Raw genomic sequence first — 17,313 nt, 5'->3', positions numbered from 1 at the left:
CGTAACCCCAACTCTTTCATATGGGCGAGAACAACATCTCGATGTTGAACCGCCATCTAATGCGACTGAGCTAAAATCAACCAATCGTCGATGTAGTTCGTGATGCGAATACCCCGGAGGCGCAGAGGCACCAGAGCTGCATCCACGCATTTGGTGAAAGTGCGGGGTGATAAAGCTAGGCCGAATGGAAGAACTCGATATTGGTATGCTTTGCCCCCGAAAGCAAACCTCAGGAACTTCCAATGACACGGACGGATGGAAATATGCGTCCTTGAGGTCTATCGTGACAAACCAGTCCTCGGACCTGATCTGTGGCACGATTTGTCTCAAGGTTAACATTTTGAACTTGAGCTGCATGTACTCGTACAGAACTCGAAGATCTAAAATGGGACGCAATCCCCCGTCCTTTTTTGGAACTATGAAGTACCGGTTGTAAAACCCGGTTTCCCTGTTGGAGGGGGGTACATATTCTATGGCCCCTTTCTCTAACAGAGTGTTTACTTCCTGTTCCATAACCAGAACCTGCTCGGGGCCCACCACTGTGGGCAGGACCCCCATAAACCGCGGTGGGCGTTAATAGAATTGTATCTAATACCCTTTTTCCACGGTCTGCAGGACCCAACGAGAAACATTTGACAGTAGCTTCCACGCTGTCAAAGATTCTACTAGAGGTACCAGTCTCTCGAGACTGGTTTCTGGATTTTGTTGCTGTTGAGTAGTCGGTTCGTCGCCCTGTAACGGCGCACCGGCAGGGAACGACCAAACAGACTGCTCCAGCACCCTCCTCAGAGGGGGCGGGCATCCCGAGGCCACTACGTTTCCGGGTGGACCTTGAGATATGTGCTCGCCGGAGACCGCTGCGCCCTGTAACACCGGAGGCGGCAGGGTTGGCAGAACGGTCCCCTGAGGGCACCGAAGAGAGACGGCACCGTATTTTTCTCCTGCTGTTGAGTAGTCGGTTCGTCGCCCTGTAACGGCGCACCGGCAGGGAACGACCAAACAGACTGCTCTAGCACCCTCCTCAGAGGGGGCGGGTATCCCGAGGCCACTACGTTTCCGGGTGGACCTTGAGATATGTGCTCGCCGGAGACCGCTGCGCCCTGTAACACCAGAGGTGGCAGGGTTGGCAGAACGGTCCCCTGAGGGCACCGAAGAGAGACGGGCACCGTGAAAAGAGGTGTTAACCGCTCTGCTTCGGGGGGACTACCCTCATTTGTCCTGAGCCCTCAGACATCAGGACTTTTTCCCAGCAGCCTTCTTGGCGGTAATAACGGTCCGCAGATCCGTTTTACCCCTCGAAGACTGCTGGGTTTGAGAGCGCCCTCCGTGTCCCCGAGATTTTTGTGGGGGAGCACGAGAGGACACACTCTGTTTTTGAGTGGCACGATGTTCAGCGCTCTTTTTAGAGGAGTGAGGCTGCTCCCGCTCAGCAGCCTCAATGAAAGAACGGCGGGGGAGAAGTTTTTGTAATGCAGCTGCCTGTTTAGCAGCTTCCTGAGATTTAGCTACCGCACTGTTTACTGCATCACCAAATAAACCAACAGTGGAAACCGGAGCATCTAAGAGAACGTGCTTTTCTTTCTCTTTTATATCGCTCAAATTGAGCCACAGATGCCTCTCAGTGGCCACCATGGCTGCCATAGACCGCCCGATTGATTTAGCGGTCTCCTTGGTGGCCCTGAGAGACAGATCTGTGGCTCTGCGTAGTTCAGCCACTGTGTCAGGACCAATTCCCCCGCCCTCCTCTAAATCCCCCAATAATTCTGCCTGATAGGCTTGCATAATAGACATCGTATGCAGACACGCTGCAGCTTGACCAGCGGCTGCATACGATTTATGAACCAGAGATGATGTGAATTTTACTGGCTTAGAGGGAAGTGAAGGAGCTTTCAGGGAAGATGCCGTTGCTGGAGAGAGATAGCTCGCAAGCGTCTCCTCCACCTTCGGCATCTCCCCATAACCATATTCTTTATATTTGTGAATGGAAGAATAGTGGGATGTTTGTGGTGCATACACTCTGTATGAAACCGGTTTTCCCCACGATTTCGACACCTCGGTGTGGAGATCGGGGAAAAACGGAAGGCTTCTTCGCTGAGGCTGTGTACGAGATGGCAGGAAGCGTTCGTCGAGCTTACTTTTCGAACGAACGTCCTGCCTATCCTCTGGCCACTCAATAGATAGTCTGTCAACTGCTCTAGTAATAACATCGAGCAGTTCCTCAAACGCATGAGACTGAGGTGGCGAATCCTCAGACTCAGCTTCAATACTCACAACATCCAACTCCTCAGAGCTGGACAGTTGCAGTATTGGTGCCTCTATCGGGGGGGAAGAAACCGCAATGCGTGCTTCCACACCCTGATGAGAGGCACTGGATCTGTCAGATTGATGCTGAGATAAGGCAGAGCCCGTCTCAACATCCACTGACAGATCCATTTGCGAACCCCAGGTCTGAGATCGCCGCCGAGCCTCAGCCGCGGCGGGACCCGAGCCCTCGGGAACGCGATCGGGATTGAACCGAGCCAAGCGGGATCGGAGCGTGCGCAATGGAAGCGCGTCGCAATGCACACAGTCACCACCCTCGAGTGCTGACTGGGCATGCTCCTCACCCAAACAAACAACACAAAGAGTGTGAGTATCACCTCCCGTTAAATAACGCGGGCAGGGATGGACACACACTCTAAACTGCTGCTTGCTCGCCATACTGAATATATATATATATAATATAGACAGACAACACCAAATAACAAGGACAGATTCAACACAGAGCGCAACTGAAGACTCAGAAAGCTTTCGTTTTCTGTTTCGGGCCGGCTTTTATAGCTTCCTGGTACGTGACGTCACCCGCCTCTGACGTTCCGCCACACCATTGGACTGATTTTACATGTGCTTCAAGACGTCATCACGCAAAGCGTTCCCATAGCGTCAGCTTTTCGACGCAACGGGAGTTCCCTTGAAAGGGAACCTTTGAATCTCCTCTACTTTGTTCAGGCTGCCTCTCTTGATGGCCCATTAGTCATTGGGGGAGTGTCTGTCACACCCCTGGTCTGAATCTCATTAATATTGATGAGCGATTACCCCTCCCACGCATAAACCTCTTCTGACAAAAAAAACTGTTTTACAATGTTTAAATCAATGTATTGTTTTAAGAGAACGATCAGGCAGGATGAATTTCACATCATTTTGAAGCCAGAACTAGAAAGACAACATACATTAGTCAAGAGGCTTGTGGGCACATATTTAGAATGTGTTTTGTGGCCTTATTTCAGCAACTTTCTTTTTTTTTTTTTATATAACCACGCATAAACATTATTCTCTTAAAAATACAAAGATTTACAAGCATGTTGATCAGATATTATGCTAGCCCTGTTTGTGTTATATAGAGTGAATTTACACTTTTGCCATTAACATGTTTATAAATAACTGAAAAAAAACCAAATGTCAGAGCATGTCAGATCACCTCCAGGGCCCAGAAAACAGCTCAGACCTCAGAGGGTTAACGGAGTCACCGAACAGGCCAGAAGGCGAAATCGGGGCATCAAGGAGGAAAGCCCTGTCTTTCTCCTTGATGCCCAACAGATTTAACCATAGGTGTCTCTCCGAGACCACCATTGCCGCCATGGAACGGCCGATAGCACGGGCCGTTTCCTTGGTGACTCGGAGAGACAGATCTGCAGCCTTCCTCAACTCCGCAATATCTTCCGGAGTTGGACCCTCGCCCTCATCAATATCCTTAAGAAGGTCGGCCTGGTACGCTTGTAGTACTGCCATTGTATGCAGACTAGCACCAGCCCGACCCACAGCCATATAAGCCCTGCCCACTAAAGTAGATGTATCACGGCACGGTTTAGTGGGCAGCACCGGGGTTTTTTAGGGATGATGCAGACTCGGGGGCTAAATAGGTGGCAAGCGGCTGTTCCACCCGAGGCATCATCCCATAACCGTTCTCTCGCCACCCCCAAGATGTTACTGTAGTTCAAAACAGGGGGGTTGGACATGCGAGATGAGTGTGGATTTTTCCACGATTTACACAACTCATTATGCAAATCAGGAAAGAATGGTAAACCCCGATGGTGAGGTTGCTCTCTGTGCTGCAGGAAACGCTCGTCCAACTTGCTTTTAATAAGCGTTTCCTGCCTCTCATGTGGCCAACTGATATTAAGACGGGCCACTGCACGAGAGACAACCTCCACCAGCTCCTCATATGCTGGGACATGGGGTGGCGAGTCATCCCCAAAATCCCCGCCTTCGATGCTGAGCACGTCTACTTCCTCGGAAGCAGACAGCTCAAGCATCGGGTTCTCCACTCGTGCGGAAGAAGCCGCGGGGCGGGAGAGCATCGGAACTGGCGGATGAATCACGAGAGCGTGCCTCGGCAGTCTCGGGATCCCCCGCCAGATCCATCTGCGAGCCCCATGAAGAGCGTTGCCTGCGAGCCCCATGAAGAGGTTGTCCCGCACCACGGGGCTCGCGAGCCTGGCCATCCTCATTGAAAATGGCCAGGCGGGAGCGCAGCACACGGATTGGTAATCTCTCACAATCCTCGCAAGCAGCCCCCTCGAGAGCTGCCCGCGCATGCTGCGCTCCCAAACAGTGTACACACATACACACACACCCGTAATATAACGTGGGCAGGGATGCACACATCTCGTGTAACTGCTGCTCACCATGATATATATATGCTTTTGACTTTGAGACAAACAACACCAAATAAGACATACAAGTTCAGACAGAGAGCGCTTTGCTGAAGAACAGAAAGCTATCTCTGTTGTGTGCCGGCGTCCTTTTGTAGCTTCCGCATATGCCGTCAAACATTACGTCATGATGCAACACCAATCAGGATTGGTTTAGTTTCATTCATACTTCAGAGGTGCTACGCTGAGGGGCGTTCCCCCAAAGTGTCATTCGACGCAGTTCGAGTTCCCTCGAAAGGGAACTCAATAGAAAAACTTCTCAGTTTTAAGCATATTGTTGTCGTATAAACATACCCTAAATCTGATTTAAATTCACACATTCCCACCTCTCTCCCCCTACAATAACTTTCAAATAGATTTTTACATTTTCTGCAGTTGATATATTGCAGGTACCATGTATATCCTTAGCACTACTGTGCAAGGCTAGTTACTCACAAAAGTTTAACATATAACATAAGAGCGCTGCATGAATATGAAGATTTAACGTTTGTGCAATAGTAACCTGTAAAGTGATGATAAAAATAAAGTAAAAAATAAGCCAACTAATAGACAATGTGAATGGTCCCTTACCCAGATATGAATCTCTAATGTCCTCCTCCGTATTTGTGGCATTAATGAATGAAGAATTCATCATTTGATGAGTGACATCCTGCACTATTCCTCCTGACCAGGAGTATGCTCCAACCGCTCCAAACATCCTCAAACCCTATAGCAAAGACAAATTAAACTTTTTTTTTTATTTTTTATTTTTTATCGCATAACTAGGAAAGTACCCCCCTGAAAATAAAGCTTCCAAAAGGGTTTTTTCGCAGTGATGCCACTGAATAACCATTTTGGGTTCCCAAAGAACTTTTCAGTGAACCTTTCTTAAAATAAATGTTTTTTTTTAGTGTGAATAATATTTTAATCATCTAAAGAACCCATTTCCACTGTAAATAAAATTTTGTGCAGTGGAAAAGGTCCATGGATGTGAACCTTAGAACCATTGAAACCAATTAAGAACCTTTATTTTTAAGAGTGTGGGGGGTAAGGCTGGTAGACCATCTTTGTCAAGACCATCTTTGTTATTTATAATTATTGTTGTTCTATGTACAATGCCAAATCCAGAAAAGTAAAATGTAATAAAGTCAAGAATCTGTGATTTGTTCATTCTCTTTAACCTTTATTTAACTGACAAAAGTACAAAGAGACATTCAAGTTTTCAGTTGAAAACGTTATATGCAAGCAGCCTCTAAGTTAATAAATAGAGGTCGAACGATAGGTGATTTTACCAATACCGATAACTAGGTTGATAACTTGCTGATAAGTGATTAATCAACCGATAGTTTTAAAATAGATACTGGATAAAAAACAAACACAACACTCCAAGTAAAACAGTGCTGAACTGAAACGTGCTAAATGAAATAAATATATAAATATGAATATATTAAAATGAGAAGTTCAACAGAACACATTCTACAGAAAATAATTTAAACATTAAAATATTGCAGGTCAAATATGTGTTTCTTAAGTTATAACCTAGAAACGTACGTACATTTCATTGGTAACACTTTGCAAGTCCCATTTGTTAAAAAGAATGTATTAGCTAGCTTTCATGAACTATATGCATTTTGCAATTATTTGAGCGATACAATTGTTCATTAACTAAAGTTAACAGATAAAATTAAAATTTACAAATGTATTAGTAAATGTTGAAATTAACAAACTAACAATGAACAATACTTCTACAACATTTATTAACCTTAGATAATGTTACAAATAGAATCTTATTGAAAAGTGTTCATATTAATTCAAAGAATCATGCTTAAAGATACAGACATTTAAATATCTGTAAATACCAGAGCATTAAAATTACATGTATAGCCTCTCACTCTATTTGCTTCTATTTCAGATAACTTGACGATAATCTAATTAAATGTAAAGCTGCTTTGAAACAATATGTATTGTATAAAGTGCTTTATACATGAAGGTGACTTGACTTGACAAAGACAAAAAATGCTTTCCAGTACTACCAGCTTACTACCAGTTCTAACCAGCCTTGACCAAAATGGAATTCATGCTAGTTTATGCTGGATTTTTCAGCAGGGTCTACTATTTAAGTTAACATAAATTATCGTTTTAATTAACAGAAAACATTTTTAAAATATAGTGAAATGTTACTGACCTCAGAGAGAGCCACACTGAAGCCGCCCTGTGATAATTCCATCTGAAAAGTGCTGAAATTCCCTGTGTCAGTTCCTACAGCAACAGAGAGAGAGAATATTAAGGATTCATCCAATCAGTGCGTAGCAGTCAGAAAGAGATGAACTATGAATGCTCTGATGCATAATTAATAACTTTGATAGCAGATTCGTGTACTTTATTGAGTTACTCTAAGCTTGTTTGCTCGCCATCGCGGAAATTCCGGCTTCCCAAAGTTCGATTGTTATGTTATCAGGGCTTAAAGTGAAAAAAAATCCTGAGCCTGAACTTTCTGTGGCTTAACCAGGACTTTTACCAACCTTGCCTTGCCTTGCCTTGCCTTGCCTTGCCTTTAGGGGAGTCCGGGGGCATGATCACCCGGGAAGAGCATTTTGAAAATTCCATATTTTAAAGCATCAATCTGATGCATTTTGAGATGCATTTTTTTTTGCCAACCTTGGGAGAGCTGGAGAAACTTAACTTCAGCCATGAGTCAAAAATATTATGGCCTCCTTACTAAGTATTATGCAAGCCATTTCATGCCATCCTGTCACTGGGTCTAACATTTACAGTATATGAGGCACAATGTGGTAAGGGCACCACAAATGGCTTAATGCAAAACCCCCACAAGATATGGTGGACATGCTGTAACTCGTCTAATCTCCCATCGTGATTGACAGCCAATACAATGTTATGTAATTCAGATTTGAATACATTTTATTGGCAAAGATAACCTAAAACACACAATACAGTGGTCTCCAGCACAGTGGCGGAGCCAGACATTTTTTAAAGGGGTGGCACTACCCAGAGTGGGGTGGCAACTTGAGGCGGCAGGGGGTGAGGTTGGTTCTTGACCACTTTTAATAAGCCAAACCAAATTTTTAAATAACTGTCAACTACATGTTTTGGGCTTGGTCCACTGTTTTGGAAGCACGGCTCTATAAAATCTTATATAGTCCTGGGCTACATCTCTACACTGCCAGTCTGAAGGGCATCTAAACTGTTCATATTGATACAATAATAAATAATATGTCCTACTTCTCATGTAGTCTCATATTGTAGCTGTACTGGACAGCAACAAATTGCAGCTACATCATCCTCTATTGACAAGGTTTGCCAAATCGGGTTACACAAAGAGCAAGGGGGGTTACACCGCGTGTCTTTCCCGTGCACACCTGTCTCACCGCGCGCACAGCTGCAGAAGGGAGGCACGTAGCGGAACGGGGATGGTCCGACACCGTGCTCTTGTGCGGGGTACCGGGGATGGACAGATCCGATGCAGCGAATGAATTCATGAGAGCGACAGAGCCTTTTAGTGCTTATTTTAGTGCCGGTGATAAGCGCGGCAACGCAGCGACCCCGTTCGCCCGACTTTACTCCACAGAATAAGCATATAAACTCTACACTCACTGTGGATCAGTCGTAGAACTTGCTGCTCTTCGCCTCTTTATCCGATGACTCGTCTGGTCGATCATTAGCGTCCATTTTGCAAAACTTCTTTTGCATAATCCACAACAACAGGCCTGTCTTCCACCTGCCCTGCGCCCATCGCCGCTTCTTTTAGATGTTTAAAGTTGTAAATAAGCCATTAACACTAGCTACAGCATCCGCGTAGTCATTGTTTTGGTTTCCGAGAGAAGCACGTTAGAGCGAGGCTGCGTGTGAGATGCATTCAGGGACCGTAAGAAGTGCGGGAAAGGCGAGTTTTTTTTTCCCACAAATGCGCGGAAAATCGGGACAAATATATAACAGTCGAGTTCTCCAGCGGGTGGCAATAGTGGTGACAGGTAGGTTGAAGGGGACCGGTGTGTTATTCAAGTCAGATTAAAGTGCCTCCGACTGTAATTTGCAGCCTGATAAATACATTTTGCCTGCGCCGGAGGCCGGACCTGCCCTCAAGCCGGAAATCCGTCCCTCCGCCGGAATACTTTAAGCCCTGTGTTGTATATAATGAGTAATTTCATAGTGCGAGTAATATCTCTGGGTGGATTTATGTTGTTATTTGTTTATATTTGTTTTTTATTCGAGTTATGTGCAGTTTCTTATATACCGTTACGGTAACACTTTATAATAACTGCACGCTATTAATCATTAGTTAAGCATTAGTAAACAGTTAATTCATCATTTATAAAGCATTAATATACATTAATAAGCCGTTTATAAATACAGTTATAAATGTTGTATTCTTGATTTATAAGCATGTCTATAATGTGTTTAATAATTGTATTTTCTTAATTTATTAATGATCACTTTATCATTTTTAAATGAAGTATTGCATTATTTACAAACCGGTTATTTAGGAGTTGTCAGTGGCTAATAAGATCACTTAGAAAGTGTAAGTAAATGTAGTAGATTCAGGTAGTTATAAAGCATTTAGTAGTGGTCAGTTCACTATGTTTGTGAGCTAATCTAAAGTGAGGACTAGTTATGCTTTGTAAAGCATTTATAAAGGAGATTTAAAGACTCATTTTTCTACTAAACAGAAAAAGTAAACAAATACAACACAGCGATACAGAACATAAAAATATTAACAGCCTTTAAATCTTCTTTATAATCTTCTTTATCTTTATTAATAATTTACTTACACTTTCTAAGTGATCTTATGAACCACTGACAACTCCTAAATAACCGGTTTGTAAATAATGAAATACTTCATTTAGAAATGATAAATTGATCATTAATTAAGTATGAAAACACAATTATTAAACACATTATAGATATGCTTATAAATTAAGAATACTGCATTTATAACTGTATTTATAAACTGCTTGTTAATGTCTATTAATGCTTTATAAATGATGAATTAACTGTTTACTAATGCTTAACTAATGATTAATAGCGTGCAGTTATTATAAAGTGTTACCACCGTTACTGCCTGTAATGAGACGCTATAATGGTGTGTCATCATGAAATCAAAATTGACCCTATTTACTTTGTTAGCGCATATTACTAGTCTTGTGGTGAACAATTAATCCGTTCAAGTTAATACTAGTTAATAAAAAGTTGTTTGTCATGGTAATCTTTAATCAAAATCTGAAAAGTTACTTCCGGTCTGGAATGGCATTCCTTCTCTGATGACGTCAGTTTGACGGCTTGGGTTGAAAACGCCTTAACCACTCCCCTCAAACCGTTAGTCTGCTATGAGCAAGAGATGGAGAGTATGTGCGCTAAAGTAAAACCCTGCCCTGTATTCAATATTCCGTTTCACTTGGAAATACGTCACAACACTGGGGAAAAGTCGTTTGCAACTTCCGGTTCACAGGGACTTTAAAGGATCAGAGTGCAGAGTATCAAGTTCAAGGAGCACGACCAGTTCATCAACCAGCTTACTTATAATATTTTGAGTTGCAGTATGCTGGGCTGCCTAGAGCTAATGTCCTCCTGCCTCAGGCAACATAGCAACTCCCTGGGTCAGATGACTTTCAGAAGGATGATGATGACAGAGATATTTCTATGGCCCATCCACATGCATTCAGTATTTATCAAGACAAAAGAGAAGGGACTGTTGCATCATCTGATTCTTTAGAATCACCACGCCTAGCTTTAAAGCCTTGGCATATTACCACAGATCGGTAAAATGTGAGAGAGACGAACAAAGCCCTCACTTTTATTAGTAAACTGGTTGACGTACTGGACATCTAGGGCGTGCTCCTTAAACTTGATACTCTGCACTCTGATCCTCTGACATAATTAGTCCAGTGTAGAACGCAGCCCTCAATTTAATGCACCTCAATTTCTGACATCCAATACTACAACAATAACACTACTACAATACAACAATAATACTACTACAACAGCCCCTAGAGCCTTTCCAGTAGCTGCACCATGCCACCTTTCTCCACATAAGAACAAAGATCATGCACAGCATGCATCTCCTTCAGCATTACTCAAATGCATTTGTTCCAGATAACGCAGCTGCTCAGATTTCCTCAGGCACTGTTGACTCTCACAGAGTTACCCAGGTCACATGGCAACCAATGAGAGAAAGGAGAGCTTGTATTATCTCAACACCTCTTACATCTTCCTAAAGTCAGCAGCATGTAGCACTGCTAACCTTTCAGAGATGCAGACTATTCCTACAAGACAGCTGATTTCTAGAGGTCCACAGCCAACCATTCCAGATTTTACACATCGAGACCCTCGTGAATTTGCCCGTTTTAACCTAGCCTTGGATAACCTACCTGATGAAGCTACAGAGCTATTCAAGTACCAGGTTTTGGTAGCTCATCTGAAGTTAACAGATGCTTGTCTCATTGCTGATTCCTTTATAAATTCATCCACTCCCTACTCAGATACCCTGGCAGCACTCACGGAAAGGTTTGGCCACCCTCACCAACTTGCTCTGAGCAAAAATGTGCCATTATGGATGCATCAGATATTTAGCTTGGAAACACTGTAGGCTTCTAACACTTTACTCTTCAAATCCGAAACCTAGTAGGATTCCATAAGACATTAGCAACTGAAGGAGACATTGGCTCGACTTTTGTCCAAACTCCCTCCAGAACAGAGTGTCCTTTCAGAGAATGTTTCCCAAATGGAACCCCATCAATCAAGGCGTGGCAAGCCGATAAAATGGTCATATAAACCTTGAGAGTGGAGGGGCATGTGCCCGAATTTATTCCTGCAGGAAGTCCAGAACTGAAGCTGTCCAGAATCTGGTAGTTAACTAGATCTGCATTACCTGCAATGTACAACCACTTCTCCCTTCAAGCCTCCTCGAAAGTCTAAAATCAGACACAACCCCCCATCTTTCTTGGGAACCAGGAAGCCTGACTCGCTCTCTGGAAGGGGAACATTCTGTAGCCCCTTTGACCAGAAGAGATTGCAGCTCTTGTGAAAGTAAGTGTTCTTTTTGGAGGCTGCTGAGGGCGGTGAGATGGTCCCCAGTCTTGACGAGGGGGAGAGAGACCTGCTACACTTAGTTTTGAGGGGGTTAGTTTTACCCTGCTTTTTGTGCCTCATGTCTTACAGATGGACCGGGGCAAGGCCAGCAGCATGATTAACTAATAATTTACAAAACATGACATGCATTTCATAAATGTTGAATAAATTATGTAAAAAAATGTTTTATGTTTTTCTCACATCAGGTGCACAGTGGTTAAAGACTCTTCAGCACTCACACTGCAGTACACACTACAGTGTTCAACACCTGTTATAGATGATGTGTAAACGCATGAATAAATCATTTACAACACTTTCTGCATCCCCTAATCTAAAGTGTAAACTATTCCTCACTTGTAAATGTGTTGCACATCATTAGTAGATCTTTCTTACCTGTTACAAATGATCTATACGTGCATTCAAGGCATTTACAACACTTTCTGCACCCTCTAATTGCTACATACATACAAAAAAAGTTACATCATTTATTAAACATTTATGAAAAGCATATTCATGTTTTGTAAATGATTAATCATTAACTAATCAATTGTAAATGACTTACAACTGAATAATAAAAAAAAACTAATAAAATAATTAACAAATCACTTATTAATAATTTATGAACGCATAGTCATGTTTCGTAAATAATTAGTTAATCATTTACTAATCACTTAGTAAATGACTTGTAACGGAATTTACAAAACATACATAAAATGTTAGTATATCCCTTGCTAATCATTTATGAATTTTTTGTAAAACGACAACTGTATTAACCGAGTCACCGAGCAGGCCGTAAGATGAGATCGGGGCATCAAGCAGGAACACTCTGTCCCTGTCTTTGGCCTCATTTACACTGTCAGTGAAATGTGGCCCAATTCCGATTTTTTTCTCATATGTGGCACAGATTCTATGATGTTCTATGACTGTTACTGCTATATGTGTTACATATAGTAAACCTAACATATACACACTGCTCTGTTTAAATAGTCAGTAGTACAATTCGTACATTAACAGTAAGCACTGCTCCACTGTGATTTTTCCAAGCACATTTTTGCGCGTGTGAAGAGGATGATTTTTTCCGTCGATATTGGAAACCGAGTGAAGTACAAAGCCTATAATAAAGAATAGTTTAGCATCCAAATACATCACAACTGTTGAAACGTTTTGATTCTAATGATAGGATTACGTGAGCCCAACACTTACTTTTATTTTTACATTAAATTTAAAGGATTTGTTGTGGAATATTTTGAGTGTATCATAAAATCAGAATAAGGTAAGACAAGTTATATATACATACATACATATATATATATATATATATATATATATATATATATATATATATACATACATACACACACACATATATATATATATATATATATATATATATATATATATTAGTGGTGGGCCGTTATCGGCGTTAACGTGCTGCGTTAACGCGAGACTCTTATCGCGCGATAAAAAAAATATCGCCGTTAATCTATTCTCCAAGTTGGGTTGGGAGATGGCTCTATACTACACAAGCTATGATGACGCAATCTACCCGCGGCCGCGAGGTAAACCCGGCTGCAACGCATATTCGTCGTCATCTTAAGTAAACACGGCTGAAAGTGAAAGCTGGTGAAAAAGATCGGTGCAACATGTTACATTATTTGGACTTGGTTCGGATTTAAGCCGTCCGACGAGCAGCAGAAAACTATATACAGAGTGTGTGGGGTAACAGTTCGGTAAGTTAACACACGACTAATCCGTTCTACCACCTCAAATTCAAAATGAAACATGATATCACTGAATACCAGCGCGCGCGTATTATTCCCATTCCAATATATCTTAGTGGTGTAGCACATAATCTCGATTTTAAGAATCGTTGTTGTGTTTCTTTTTGACTGAAAAGACATCAGTTAGACAATATTCTAATTTTAAATTTGGGGTTTCATAAGCTCCAAGCCATAATAAACATTAGACCTACTTAAGTCTCTGCAGCTAGTGTACTTAAATTTTATTTATCTGCAAAATTATGTTGTATACTTACAGTTTTGCACAATATATGTTCTCAAAACTACATACACCCTTTAAAAAAAAATACATTTAGCAGTTGTTTAGCATGGGTCTGTGTAATCTGTTCTGAAATGGTTTTATTATAATATACTGTATATCGTTATCGCAAGAGGCTGCAATGTATATCACAATATAGATTTTAGGCCATATCGCCCATCCCTAATTGATAGCCTATAGTAGTTGATAATAACATAGGCCTACCTAATGTTGCCTATGGATGGTAACAGTACAGTAGTAACCTTTTACAGTCTATGAGTAGAACAGCTTTCTCAAGCAGTTTGTGATGCATTTTGGAAACAGGAGATGAGCCCCTGGTCTAATGCGCCACCTGGCTTGAGAAACCCGTTCTCAAAGACTTACTTTTATAGTCATTATTTGGGTAGCACACATATTCTGAATGCCTTCGGCAGAATTCAAATGAGCCATTTTAATCTAGATTAATCTAGATTAATTTCAAAATGAATCTAGATTAATCTAGATTAAAAAAATTAATCTATGCCCACCTCTAATATATATATATATATATATATATATATATATATATATATATATGTATGTGTAGCCTATGTATGTATGTATATATATATATATATATATATAGCTGCGAGCAGCGATGAAGGTAACTAAAGGCACCAGGGTTGCGGTGCCACCGGCTTGGGCCCGCAATTGCTGCTCGCAGCTATATTTAGGGCCCAAGCCCTGAAAGGGCGAAGGCCCTATTGTTTCCGGTAGGATTATTTATTAGGGCCCAAGCCCTGAAAGGGCGAAGGCCCTATTGTTTCCGGTAGGATTATTAGGGCCCAAGCCCTGAAAGGGCGAAGGCCCTATTGTTTTCGTTAGGATTATTATTATTATTAGGGCCCAAGCCCTGAAAGGGCGAAGGCCCTATTGTTTTCGGAAGGATTATTATTATTATTATTATTATTTTTCTTACGACTATTCAGGCACTTTTGGGGCCCTTAACATGCTCAAAAACTCTTGAAACTTTGCACACGGGTCAGAACCCGCGGCCATCAGGGCCGGGCTGAAGCTGGTACACGGGCGTGGCAGGGGGGCTCGACAGCGCCCCCTGGAACGGGATCCGAACACTTGTCCATAAATCAAACACACTTGCATGTAATAATATGAAACTCAAGACATTGAGGATGCTAAATTGCAGACGGATTTTTGATATCTCAAACGGTTTGGCTGTGGCGAGGAAGCAAATTTATGGCGAATAATGGAAACAGGAAGTGTGTTATAACTTCTGCATACATTAACTGATCTTGATTAAACTTCAGCAGTGTGTTCGTTGTAAGAGGCCGATCACATGGATGTGACTATTGTGAGTCAAAGTTATAGCGCCACCAACTGGCACTAGGAAGTGTGTCCCTTTCAAAATGCTTTGAAATCACCCTCTTATTTTTACCCGATTTGCTTCAAACTTTATGTGTATAATGTAAACACACGGCAGATGTAGACCTGTGAAAGGATTTTTGATATATTTAATACTGTTGCCATGGCAACGCTTCAAACTTTAATATTCTTTTTTGATGCTTTTGAGACTCTTAACATACTTGAAATTGGATGAAACTCGACAGACACATCACATTTATTAGCCCGTAGACATGTGCAAAGTTTCAGAAACGGGCGTGGTGAGGGGCTCAGTAGCGCCACCTTTAGTCATAAGTGGGGGGGTTAGTTTTATCAACAGCAACAAAACTTGGTATGTGTATTGTTCTCATCAAGACGGACAACTTTCTAATTTACATTAACGATCTCCGACCAACAGGAAGAGAGATATTTTGGTTTGAATGTGGATTTTCTGAAGAATTTTCTCTCCCTCTCTCTGTGTTTCTGTGTGTGTGAGGGGAGGGGGGATTTGACTATTGCTTTTATATTGTTAATCAAGGTTTCAGGGGCTTTTGGGGTCCTTAACGTGCTCAAAAACTCTTGAAACTTTACACACAAGTCGGAACCTGCGGCCATCAGGGCCTGGCTGAAGCTGGTACCCGGGCGTGGCAGGGGGGCTCAACAGCGCCCCCTGGAATGGGGTCCGAAAACTTGCTCCATAGATCAAACTAGCTTGCATGAATTAATATGAAACTCGGCACACACATAATTCTCATCGGGCCGAACAACTTTCGTGCTCTAAATTTGCGCCAGCCCAACAGGAAGTCGGCTATTATGGGTTGTTTGGAAAACGCTTGCTGTGGAATGCGAAGTACTCCTCCTAGAGAATTCATCCAATCCCCACCAAACTCGGTGTGCATGAAGTCAAGACATTGAGGATTCTAAATTGCGGACGGATTTTTGATATCTCGAACGGTTTGGCCATGGCGAGGAAACGAATTTATGGCGAGAAAAGAGAAACACGAAGTGGAATAACTTCTGCATACATTAACTGATCTTGATGAAACTTCAGCAGTGTGTTCGTGGTAAGAGGCCGATCAGATGGATGTAACTATTGTGAGTCAAAGTTATAGCGCCACCAACTGGCAGCAGGAAGTGTGTCACTTTCAACATGCTTTTGACAAAAGTGGGCGGGTTAGTTTTAACTACAGTAAAAAAAAAATAGTTTGTATATTGTACTCATCAAGCCGGACAACTTTCTAATTTACATTCATTAGCTCCGGCCATCAGGAAGTCAGAAATTTTGGTCTGAATGTGGATTTTTTGGCAAAATCAGCCTCTGAATGTTTAGCCACTCCTCTTAAACTATTTATTTTATTCCCACCAAACTTTTTCAACATGATGAAAATACATTAAATATGCTAAATTGTGAACGGATAATAAATATCTCAAACGGTTTTGCTATGGCGAGGGATTAAAGTAATGTCCAAAAAGGAAACACTAAAAGCTTAAAATCTTCTAAAAATGTAATTATATACCATTTATTTCGATATAAAAGTATACAAATATTACAACTGAACCCATTTTTTTTCTGTTTTTAAAACGAATTTTATTCTAATTTTAATCTAAAATTAAAAACAGTAAAGTAAAAAAAAAAAAAAAAAAAGTCATACATAGGGCTATTCTGCCCTCTTGTGTCCAAAAGGACATCAAAATAGTATATAAAACTTTTTACCAGGTAGGCCAATATTGTATTTAAATATACATTTATTAGGTATGTGTCTGAGGATATTTTCCCACCGGTTAATCGACGTGTGACACGAGCGGGTGCTTTTAAATTGCTAATATAAAAGTGAAAGAAAAATACGGACGTCCGCACGGACATTGATAATGTTGCACACACAAATCACACACACGTTGGAAAGAATGATACTTTTAAACATAACACTAAACCGCCATTAAGTGTCGCCAGGCGACCGTCTTAATGAGTGAGTCATTGATTCATTCGTTCAAACGATTCATTTGAATGACTGAGTCATTCATGATTAAGACATATGTTTATGGATTGATCATTCAATCTTTGAGTCAACCGATTCGTTCAAAATGCTGAATCATTCAGAAATGAGAAAACACATTGCTGAGAGATGCGCGTGATGATTCTGCTGTG

General features: G+C 41.7%; 1 protein-coding gene and 1 long non-coding RNA gene across 13 annotated transcripts in view; one reads left to right on the top strand and one right to left on the bottom strand.

Annotated features, from left to right (window-relative positions):
• Positions 1–17,313, bottom strand: part of LOC309499883 (integrin alpha-X-like) — a 298,717-nt gene that overhangs the window by 165,760 nt on the left and 115,644 nt on the right. For all 10 annotated transcript variants that reach the window (XM_082171374.1, XM_082171377.1, XM_082171371.1 and 7 more), the window contains 2 exons: positions 6,856–6,929; positions 5,262–5,397 (listed from right to left, as the gene is read on the bottom strand). In XM_082171374.1, the coding sequence (XP_082027500.1) occupies positions 5,262–5,397; positions 6,856–6,929 (210 nt within the window). The remainder of the gene's footprint in view (positions 1–5,261; positions 5,398–6,855; positions 6,930–17,313) is intronic.
• The window catches only part of LOC309499980, a 735,980-nt gene that overhangs the window by 703,513 nt on the left and 15,154 nt on the right, over positions 1–17,313 (top strand). The window lies entirely within an intron of this gene.

Source organism: Leuciscus leuciscus (assembly GCF_965113295.1).
Source record: "Leuciscus leuciscus genome assembly, chromosome: 5".
In the NCBI taxonomy this organism is placed as follows: Eukaryota; Metazoa; Chordata; class Actinopteri; order Cypriniformes; family Leuciscidae; genus Leuciscus; species Leuciscus leuciscus.
This window is presented reverse-complemented; position numbering and strand designations above follow the sequence as displayed.